Source organism: Archocentrus centrarchus, chromosome 8, assembly GCF_007364275.1.
Source record: "Archocentrus centrarchus isolate MPI-CPG fArcCen1 chromosome 8, fArcCen1, whole genome shotgun sequence".
NCBI classification, from domain to species: Eukaryota; Metazoa; Chordata; class Actinopteri; order Cichliformes; family Cichlidae; genus Archocentrus; species Archocentrus centrarchus.
Window position 1 is genome coordinate 2,671,857 of NC_044353.1, and position 11,647 is coordinate 2,683,503.

An 11,647-nucleotide genomic window follows, 5' to 3' on the forward strand; every position below is an offset into this window, starting at 1 on the left:
AGAATGTGGGATTTATCAAAGCTGGACTGAAGCGTGCAGTAAAATGTGATTTTGCTTCTTAAATCAACGTCACTTCAAACTTGTAGATATAAAAACGTCTTCTTTGAACTTTGACCCCTGTACCGTAACACCTACAATAGAGGCGCAACAAACTGCAGCGTGTCACTGGCTTTACTGGGACGTGGCCAATGAGGCTTCATATGATGAGCCCATTCTGCTCAGAGCTGCACAATTTAGCACAAGGCTCCAAACTAAGAGCCAGATTTATGAAGATGCTGCAGCAGCATTAACTGGATTTAAAGAAAAGTGAGCACAGTGCACAGTGATTGTGTGGAAGAGGTGGGAACTCAGATGTTGTGACTGACCCTCTTCCAAACCAGTTTCTGCTGGCTCCTTTCTCAGGGTGCAAAAATAGGGAGGGAATATTTAACCTTTGAGTCCTGACCCAGGGGTCACAGACTCAGACGAGCTGGGGGCCACTGCTGGCACTCTCATCTCTTTGGAGGCCACATTAGTGTTCAAGTAGAACAAAAACATTTCTGAAAATGTTTTTATTTAAAATATTGTAAAATAATACAAAAGTGCAAACAGTGAGCACAAATCTTTTTTCCTCACTCTTAAATCAATAATTGAAGCCTTTCAATAAAGGAACAAATAAACAGATTGGTGCTCTGTTTGTTCAGACCTGTGACAGCAGTTCTGCTCTGATTTTCTTCATATTTAACAAAGTCAAACTGCAGACACAAGGATAGAAATTAGTTTTTGGCTGCAGGTGCAAATAGTTTTCCTTCCAAATAACTTTGTGTGACTGAACTAACAGCAAGTTCCTCCACAAACTTCTGCTCAGATTTTCTTACTGCTGCAACAAAAACATGTCATCAGCATAAATAATGATGTTACATTTGGAGAATAAATGTTTTATTTGCAGAGTGGGCCTAATGTTGATCCTTGTGGGACATCTTTATCAAACTTTTGAAAAACTGATTGAAAACCATTCTCAACTATATCATACTCTATTTTTTTTAATTACACAATCATATAATTGTAATCAGTGGTTAGGAAAATGTGCTACTCAATAAGCTGTAGTTATTTTTTACACGTGTTTAGAATATAAAAGTTGTTTACATGTAGGCATTTGGTCATATTGGAGATTTTACCATAAAACAAAAATACAAAATCAGGACAGAACTGTAACATGATGGTGTCATCAGCATAATGAGTAATAATATAGAATAACTGCAGTTTATATGCAGAGTAAATAACAGTGAGCCTAATGTTGAATTTATCTCAGAGATCATTTCTCTGTTCCCTTTGAACAAACTAATGTTATTTTCATGCTAACCTCCCATAGAAATTCACACCGTTACATGTAGTTTCCATTTTGTTTGGTCCTTACAGGTCTGGGGCAGGTTTGCTCATTGTATCATCCCGTCAAACCTCAAAGTCATTCCTAAATCCTGATTCCTCTTGGTTGATCTGTCTACAAACAGGCGGTGTCTCTTCTGATTAAACTTGTTCACAGTGGACTTTTAACATTCTTCTTTCCACCCTCGATGTTCCCCCTTTCCATTTAAGGGTGGATATTTGACAGCTTTCCTTCACCCTGCTCACTCGTTTTGATTGTTACCTCAAAAGAGGAGAAATACTCATCTGTTCCCAAAGTTTGTAACAGTCACCTCGGTCCTACCTCGTAGGCTGAAGTCACACCATCAGCTTAAATTACTCTCTTGCTCCTCCTCCTCCACCTGTCTGATTGGTTATGCAGCCATTATTGGTGGCCATGTTGCCATCAGCTTTAAGAGTTGCAGACGGTGAGTTTGAGTGTTTGGTGAACAGACGGAGAGCTCCTCTGCAGATCAGCGTGAACCAGTAGAGCTGAAGGGGCCAGAGCAGGGCAGTCCCTAGGTTACACTGCCACGGGGCCACCAGGGGCACCTGGTACAGAGGCATCGACGCATGCCTGAAAAACAACACAGGGGGCGCTGTGACAAAGTCAAGCTAAGGCTACATTTACACTGCAGTCTGAAGTGAACCAAATCCGACTTTTTTTGCCCTTAAGCAACCTGTATCTGATCTTTTCATGACAGTCTGAACAACACAGATCCGATCTTTTCAAATGCGACCAGTGTCTGTACGGTCAGGTCGCATTCATCCGACCTGCATGTCATTGATAAACGTCACTATTCTGGGTCCTGCTACTTCCACAAACACTGAGCACGCTCACTACGTGTGACGTTATTGCGTCCTCCACTGTGCATGCGGGACACTTTCATGTTCGCCCGTACTGTTAGTAAAACCCCAAAGAGCACCAGTTAATACAAGAGTAACTTTACTAATTATGAAGTAGAGTTCAGTTTAGTGTGAATACTTCACACTAAGAGCCTCAGTCACACAGGCCTAAAGACCAACACTCACAATTATTTCATACAAAAGATGAACCATGTTTCATAAAAACAACAACAACAGGCTGCTTCTTAACAGGTGTGAGTTTTAATGCTGATCTTATGTAATTTTTCTAAATAAAATCACATGAGTTGAAGACACGGCTGGAAAAAAATCATTTCTGAGGATAAACATCATCTTTACATGATACTTTCTACAAGTTATTTAGAAAATTCTTAATTAATAACTTCCTGGGAACTCGCCTGATATTTTTAATCTTCAGAGACAAAAGTAGCTGAAATTAGAAACACAAAAAGACAAATTCCCTCTGTTCATATCAACATTTCATGAGCTGAATACTGAGCTGCCTGTTTGCTTGTTTGTTTTTGCCTGATACTCAGACGTGTAATCACACTTACTCATTACTTGACTAAGATCAGTGTAAAGTGTATTACTGACTCCTGGCACCTGTTTTTATGCTCAGGTGTTGTTGTTGTGTGTGTGTGTGTGTGTGTGTGTGTGTGTGTGTGTGTGTGTGTGTGTGTGTGTGTGTGTGTGTGTGTGTGTGTGTGTCACAGAAATGTGACAAAAAGCTGATTTTTGTCTCTTGACACAGAACATAAACCTGCACCTTTACCATTACAGTAATCTCACTCATTCATTGTGAGATTTTCTGAGATTTTCATGTTAGAATGAAGTGAGAATCTTTTTCTTTGATGTTTCACAGGGTTCATGTGACTCAGGCTTTGTTAGTTTTATGACTGCATTTCATCACAGCGCACTGGTCACTCTAAACTCGCCCCTCTGAAGTTAACTCAAATTTAAAGGTGATCAGTTTGTATATTTCTTTAAAAGCAAACATATAACATGTTACAATGTTTGTGGGCATATTTATGAATGTGCTGTTTGTCTTTTGACCTTCTTTAGCACAATGAGCATCAACAGGTTTGGGTTTGTTTTTTGGCTGCTTCAGCAAATGTGAAAAACCTTCATCTGTTCTCGCTCTCACCTGTTCTCTCTCTCTCACCTGTTCTTTCTCTCACCTGTTCTCTCTCTCACCTGTTCTTTCTTTCATCTGTTCTCTCTCTCTCACCTGTTCTCTCTCTCACCTGTTCTTTCTCTCACCTGTTCTCTCTCTCACCTGTTCTCTCTCTCACCTGTTCTTTCTTTCATCTGTTCTCTCTCTCTCACCTGTTCTCTCTCTCACCTGTTCTTTCTCTCACCTGTTCTCTCTCTCACCTGTTCTTTCTTTCATCTGTTCTTTCTTTCATCTGTTCTCTCTCTCTCACCTGTTCTCTCTCTCACCTGTTCTTTCTCTCACCTGTTCTCTCTCTCACCTGTTCTCTCTCTCACCTGTTCTTTCTTTCATCTGTTCTCTCTCTCTCACCTGTTCTCTCTCTCACCTGTTCTTTCTCTCACCTGTTCTCTCTCTCACCTGTTCTTTCTTTCATCTGTTCTCTCTCACTCACCTGTTCTCTCTCTCACCTGTTCTCTCTCTCACCTGTTCTTCCTCGACACACACCTTGAGGCGGCTGTTGTTGTGACTTGGTGCCACATATGTAAAATTGATTTGACAAAAACCACTTTCACCTTTTTAACTGAAAATCCTACAAGATTAGAAAGAAATCCTTTGGCCCATTATAGGATCTGTAACACTGGATCATTTTTTACTTAATAAAATAAACGAATGAATAAATAAATGATCAACTCTAATATTTTTGTCTTGTTTGTTTATTTGTGTCTCTTTTATAAGATGTGATGAAATTATAAAATAAATCAGGATTTGATATTTAGATTTCCAGTAATCAGTGATTGGTTTTTTTGGTCAATGCTGTAATTTTATGCAAAAAACAGTTTGTTCATTTGTTTGTTTGGTAAATGCAGAGGTGGGCGGGGCTAACCTGCTGTAGGCATAGTACAGGTAGGGAAAGAGTAAGACCCGGCAGCCAAAGAAGGTGAGCAGCATGACGACTCCGTTCACTCTGTGCAGCAGCGTGTGCTGCTTCTTATACTGAGGACACAAAGAGATGATGAAGATGAGCCAAACAGGCCGTTTGAATAACAATAAAAATCACACCTGAACAGGTTCCTGCTGAAGATGAAATCTTATCAAACAAAATAACAAAAAAAAGCTCCACATTTTTATTTTAGCTCATTAAAATGCATTTAAAACAGTTAAATTCTATTTTGATCCAGAATAAACTGAATTGTGTGTTTGAGGTCACAGTCAGATGTGGGTCAGTGAAGCTCATTGTGTTTTTACCCAGTTAACAGTGAGAAAATATAAAACATCAGACTTCTGCTTTAATACTTAAAAAAAAAATTCCAATATGCAGTTTGAAGGAACCAGAGAGGTTTTTGTTCTTTACTGCTGCAGAGCCGCCTCACGAGCCCTACAGCACGATATTATCACAATACTTCACTCATGATGTGATATTACTGTGAAATTTAACATTTATATGCTGAGTAATAACATAAACTGCAGTTTATCCCCATTTATCTGTTTTATCCAATAAGATAAATTTATCTCACTGCAGTTATTTCTGTGCTGCACAATGAGATCATCACGTGTTCCCACACTATCACTGAAGTCTGAGAGGATCTTTGGTCACAGACGAGCAGAGAAACGGGTCGATAACATCAGGATTGAATGCACCTTCTTCATGAGTGAACGATGTACCTGCTGAATGCATGAAGGGGTGGGAGGAGCCAGCGCTAAAGACCGATAACCAGGTGGGTTTTCCAGACCAGGAAGTTTGTTAGGTTTGAAAGTTTATTCTGCTTTTTTTGTTCAGCTCATATTTAGCACCAATTATTTCATTCAGGGCAGAGTCTGAGGATATAAGGTTTCAAGTATTTCAACTCTAATTTTACAAATTTCTGATTAGTAAATTTCCTGTTAAATGAAGCACACAGAATGATTCCACTGCTCTACTAAACTTTTACATGACTCGATTTTTCAAAAAGTGAGCAAAGAAAGTCATTTTATTTCTGCTGCAAAAGATTTCAGCCTCGCATGATGCCCCCCCCCCAAGAGAATCTTTAATGAATTGTTACACACACACTTTAGAGCTTAATGAAAGAGGGTGGAGGTTGTGGTGGTGGATTACCTGGATCAGGACTTTCCCCAGAGAGACGGACGGGGTGCTGAGCTCAGCCAGAAACAAGACGCCCTGGAAGTAATCACCTTTACCCTGCCTCCACAGCTGACACACACACACACACACACACACACACACACACACACACACACACACACACACACACACACAGAGGAAGGAGAAATTTTTATTATATATAATTATAACAGACTGTACATAAAAGATGGACGTAGCCACCATGTTGTCACCCTTAACACCGTGAACCCCTCAGTGTTAGCATTTTATCCACAGTCATGCTGGTTTTTGGAGTCAGAAGTGAAGTGATCAGATTTGGACCACAGGGTGCTAAGTCCTCAGCTAATGCTAGCTAGGTAAGTTATCACAGATGTGTGGGAGCATCACACAGATACCTGCTAATCAGTAACTTCCAATTAAAATCCCAGAATTTCACTGTGCACCCAAACTGGAGCTCCTCCTTCTTGGACGGTCTGTTAGTCCAATGAAGTGCACAGCAGCAATATTATTGGCCCGTTGCCTCTTCACTGGCACACAGCGAAGAGGTGACGGGCATGCATGGATATATGCAACAGATCCATCTGCAAGGAGAGAGGCTTCTAATCTAAAAAACAAACAACAACTTTAATTTCCCTGATGGAATCTTACTAAAGGGATTAATAAAGTTTAATCTAATCTATTATTGGTCAGATAATTTCATTAAAAAGGCTCCAACAGCACAAACATGCTCCAGAGGTCCAGTTCAGGGACTCCAGTTAGCTGAGGTAAAGCCTAGCAGACAGCTAGCAGTTACACCCATCTGTGTCGCCATCCACCTGTCAGTCAGAAAGGCCACACCCCCAATAATGCAAACTTTATTTAAACAGGTGAGTTATAGAAATATCCTCCCCATCCAGCCGTTAGGAAGGGGGAAATTATCTACAGAGACCAAATCAGTTTCTGTATCACTCACTGCTGGAGCCTCTAGTGGACATTAGAGGAACTGCAGCTTTTGGCACTTCAGCATTGGTTTGATTTTTGAAGCCCTGGAGGTTGCAGCTTGGTGACAAAGACACTCCCCTGAGTCCTCCTGTTTTCTGGTCCGTTCTGACTCTAATGGGACCATCATTTCCAAATTTCATGTGTTTAATGCAATAAGACCTGAAACCAGCACCTGGGACCATAAACTCATCAGGAAAGTGTTCAGGTGAGCTCAGAGATCAGGTGAGCTGCAGGTTAATTTTCTCATAGACCTTTGTTCACCAGAGTCACCGCTCACTGCCAAACACAAGAATGAGTGCAGGTGTAAGGGCGACACGCTTCCATCTTTGTGTACAGTCTATGATCAGAGTCAGCGTGTTGGGTGTTGTCATAGTTACCAGTGAGGCGGGGAAGCAGAAGGTCACCATGAAGATGTGGTGCAGCACCATGAGGACCTCCCTGCGCAGGTAACCAACTACGGCGGCTCCCATCGACCCGGCACCATCACCCACCTCCTCGTGACCTTTGACCTGCAGCTTGTGCCAGTAACACAGGAACATGGCGTAGATGTCGTAGGCAAAATACGGTGTAGCAAAGAGGATGTAGGCGTCAGTCAGCCAGTGTCTGAGCAGGAAGGAGGAGGAGAGAGGAGTTCATGCTACACCATCAGGTGCATCCTGGATGCTCTCCTGTGGTACAGTTTAATGTTACTCATACTCAGGCTGTTTTCCTGGATGTAAACCATGTAAGAAAGAAACAGAAGAAAATGTTTCTTTTACCAAAATCATTCCTCCTGACTGAACTTCTTTTCAGGAATAAACGAGCAGATCCAACGCACCACTCTTATTTAATTAATATCACTAATATTTCTTCTCTTTTAGCTCAATGTTGTGGTCTCCATCAGCTCCTGGGAGAAATATCTGGCTCCTCCTTGATACCAGAACAGTGAAGCTGCAGCTGGACAGACTTAAAGATCTGATTTCTTTACTGAGTACATGAAGAGTTACTGAATATCAGTTATTGATGAGCCTGATATCTGGAAGTAAAAGCAGTTCATACTGATTTGGAGAACAACCAAAGTCTCCTTACAGGAGCTTCACAGTGAGGCTGGAAACACTGAAGTGAAACATGTTATATGTTATCTTACTGAACAATTATGAGCTCTCTCTAATGATATCTCAGTAGATTCTGCTCATATGTACAGCTGTGGTCAAACGTTTCGATGGCCACGAGTGTCACAGTAAGGTATCCATCGTTATTCCATCCACCTTGTGCAATGTACCAGCACCACTATCAGCAAAACAGCCCAGAGCATGATGCTCCCTCCACCATGCTTTAAAGACATCTACAGACTCCTTCTTAGATCTTCACTGAGTGCTGTCAGACCAATCCTGTTAATGCTGACAAAGAGAAACTACCAGCTCCCTAACGAGACGTTAACGGGCCTCGGCCTTGCTCAAAGGTATCGTAGTAAAGATTTGAGTGTGAGTTTATATTTGAGCCTGTGAGAATCAGAGAAATCCAGAATATATTCAAACATGAGCACCTGGTCAATCGTTCCACTCTGGAAAAAGAAAAGTTCAAAGAAATCATTAAAAGCCTCAAATTACCCCCACATTGACGCCCATGGTAACCTTTGACCCCAGCTGTCTGTGGAAGCTTCACTGCAGGGTTTTTTGTACTATTGACGTAAAGCATTGAAATGCTTCCTTCTCCCCTGTTTTTGAGGTAAACGTGTATTTACTAAACTGAACTTCCTGCAGGATTGTTGAAGAGTCCAAACTCCCAGAGTTCCTTGCTGCTCGCTGCCTGTGGTGTGATTTGATAACCAAATGCAGCTCAGCTCAGATTGAAAGCTTCGCTCCACTTTGACTGGGAAATAAGGAAACCACCTGACCACCACGACGTTTCATTTCCCATCATGCTCAGCGTGCAGGATTATTCTCAGACTGAAATAACCCTGCTGCTGCTGCTGCTGCTGCAAATTAGGCTCAGATGGTTAATGAGATTACCAGCTGACGCTGAGATTTGCTTCATGAAGATCCTGCGAGGTGTTTCCCTCCCTGAAAGCTTCATACAGCAGCAGTGAAAACGGCCTTCAAAGGACTTTAAAGACATTTGTTATTTCTGGATAATAAAAGGCTCTTCAGGATAATCCAGATTAATGCTTACACTAGAAATAAGGAACAAAGTTCTAATTAGTCTGAGAGCTTTTTGCAGCTTCTATTAAAAAAAAAAAGGAAATTTATTTTAGCATTTAAAGTTTCCTCCATAAAAATCAGACACTGTTTGCATTACAGGATATTTTTCATGTTCTTTATCACAGTAATTAAAACAAAACCTGAATGATGACTAACGCACAACTTCAGTCCTGCAGCTCGAAACCAAGAATCCACAGGAACAGTCTGAGAATGGGAAGAAGACCTGAGAGCGCCGAGATGTTTCAGACGAAGCTGCTGAAACATTTGCAGGATTGTTTGTGCTCTTATAGTGTAAATCTGCACCAGGTTTGCTTTGGATGAGAAGGCTGATGCTGATATGGACCACAAAGGTTCGGGAGTCCTCACCTGTCCTCGATGACGTCCCTGCAGGACGAGATGATGATGCAGCCGGCCGAGGAGGCCATGACGGCCTGGATGGACGACACCAGGCTGAGAGCACAAACGAGACGTTCAATAATCAAATCAGGTGAAACGATGCATCGTTTGTTTTTAAAGACCTTCAACAGCAGATATACTGAACGTCATCAGGTTACATCATCACACAAACTCAACAAAATAGCACAAAGCTTCATGTTTGGACCCACAAACTGAACACAAAGATGAGAAAAATGAGACCCAAAATAACCACAGATACACAATGACCACAAAAAGACACAAAACGAGTGTGACACACAGGCTGATTGTTTTTTTTGTTTTTGTTTTGTTTTTTTGGGGGGGGGGGGGTCTGCAGTGTTTCCTGCTGTGTGGAAGAAATCAGTTCAGTTTACAGCTGATTCACACTGTGGGACTCTGCTCTGCTCTGGTGACGACAGGCCCCACGATCCACACTAAATCTGAGCGTGTGTGTGTGTGTGTTCCTACCGTGTTGACACCACAGCAGCGTCCCCCTCGCTCCATCCCATCAGCTGTCTCAGAGTCTGTTTGGACAGGAGGAAGAGTCCGGGGAAGAAGATGGAGCCGGCAGCCACGAGGGCCCACATGGCTAAATGTGTGTGTGTTTACTCTCTCCTCCTCTGCATGGATGTGGAGGGTTCGGAGAGCACAGGTTGGTAGAAGAGAAGCGGGGGGAGGAGCCTCCTGCTGCCACCTGTCAGTGGAGGTGGTGGGGGAGCAGCAGGAAGGAGGCGGGGCTTCAAGGCCGGTCAGCAGGTTATTTACATCATCTGAATGTTTGCAAATCAGTCAGAAATATGAGAAGGTTTTACTTCACAGGTCAGCCACCGTCTGCAGGAAGGACTTCATGCTTTCTGCAGGGTACCGAAAATTAATACAGACATAACTCTGTGAATCATATAAGAAATAAATCTATTTAAGGATATTAAAAATGTGCTCCTCGATTTATTTATTCTCTGGAAAGCATAAAGGCGTTTAAAAGGAAAATAATTCTGTGATGTACAAAAAAAAAAAACTACAATGTAAAATACATGAATTAATTTCAACTGGACATAAATCATGTTTATATATATAAAAAAACAGTTGAATTATAAATGAATTTGCACACTGAATATAAATGTGCTTGTGAATGAACATATAATTCATTTATTTTTATTATTTTAGCTGATTTAATGTGACTTTATAAACTGAAGCATTACACATTAAATTACTAGTTTATACATTTTTCAAAATAATGATTAAAAAACAATAAATGCACCACTTTTTTTTTCTTAGGACTGCACTGTGAGTACTTCATAAACATGAGTACTAACAGTGGCTCACCTGTGGAAGAGCTTCACAGGTGAGACTGAAAAAAGTGAAAATACAAGTGGAGCGTATTAAATGTGCTTCATGGAGATAAATTAATAGTTCCCACGTTTGCAGCTGTGTTCTTCAGTTTAAGCCTCTAACATTGATGTGATGATGATGATGACAGAGGTTATTACACATGAAATCATGAATGGACCCAAATTAACTGCTGCAGAAAAAGCAGTGAAGTAGTTTTCAGATACTTCTGTAAAAGTACCAGAACTACAGTATGAACATACTTCATACACAGGAATTCAGATCAGAGATACTTCATTCATCCTGTTACAGAATTAAAATCATGTGAAGTCACTTCAAGTAATAAATCTTGAGATTTGTCTTGTGTGACAATCATGTACAAACATGTTTACTATCATTTAATGAATAACATTTAGTTATTTTAAACAACTTTAAACATTCATGCAAGTTTGTTTTCCTAAATCAGTGGCTCCCAAAGTCAAGAGTGCCCCCCCCCCCGACAAAATACATTCATATAAATAAATAACTAAGCATACTTGTAATTTCAAAATGAATTTATATGATTACTGCGGCCCACCTGCAGTACCTTCGCAGTCCACCAGAGGGCCACAGCCCCCACTTTGGAAACCACTGTTTTAAAGAATTTCTTGGTTTAAAAATTAAAATTTTTAAAAATTAAAAGATTTAATTTTATTCATACAATTTGCAATAAGTTATTTTAATCAGCTGCAAGAAGCTTTTATTGTGAAAGGCAGGGAGAGGAAACCTGCTTTCGGGCACAGGTCAGGTGAGATCAGGTCCGAGTACAGGATGAGACTGAATCAAGCCTCGTGTAAACGTATGAAGCTCGGAGGAGGGCGAAGGGTTCGCTCAGCATCAGGTTCCCACATCCCTGCAGCAGGAAGCACCCACCCAAACCCGCCGCTCGCTGTAAACACACCCACCTTACTTTGAAGGTTTAAGCCGACTGATTTGAGTACAAACTCAGACTCGTGGGTTTGCTGTTGTTGTGTTGTGAGGATTGTGTTGAGTTCAGATTTCTGTGTGTAAAGATGATCGATGGGCCTCGGCCAGTGTTCGTGCGGTACCTGTGTGGGTCACAAAAACTGAAGATTGGAGCTGATTCATCAGCTTTATGTGACTTAAACTAGTTCAGGATAATTTTGTGCTTTAAAAACTGCAAACTTCTCAAATTTGCATGACTGAACTGCTCACATGTGGATTTTTGGATACTCGGGTTTTTATTCT

At 41.1% G+C, this 11,647-nt stretch overlaps 1 protein-coding gene across 1 annotated transcript; it reads right to left on the bottom strand.

Annotated features, from left to right (window-relative positions):
- Positions 1-429: 429 nt before the first annotated feature.
- LOC115785089 (ceramide synthase-like) lies at positions 430-9,713 on the bottom strand. Its single transcript, XM_030736548.1, has 6 exons — positions 9,542-9,713; positions 9,026-9,109; positions 6,857-7,082; positions 5,493-5,588; positions 4,284-4,393; positions 430-1,960 (listed from the first exon to the last, which is right to left on the bottom strand). The coding sequence occupies exons 1-6, from the start codon at positions 9,658-9,660 to the stop codon at positions 1,720-1,722; spliced, it is 876 nt and encodes a 291-aa protein (XP_030592408.1). The 5' UTR covers positions 9,661-9,713; the 3' UTR covers positions 430-1,719.
- Between the last annotated feature and the right edge of the window lie 1,934 nt (positions 9,714-11,647).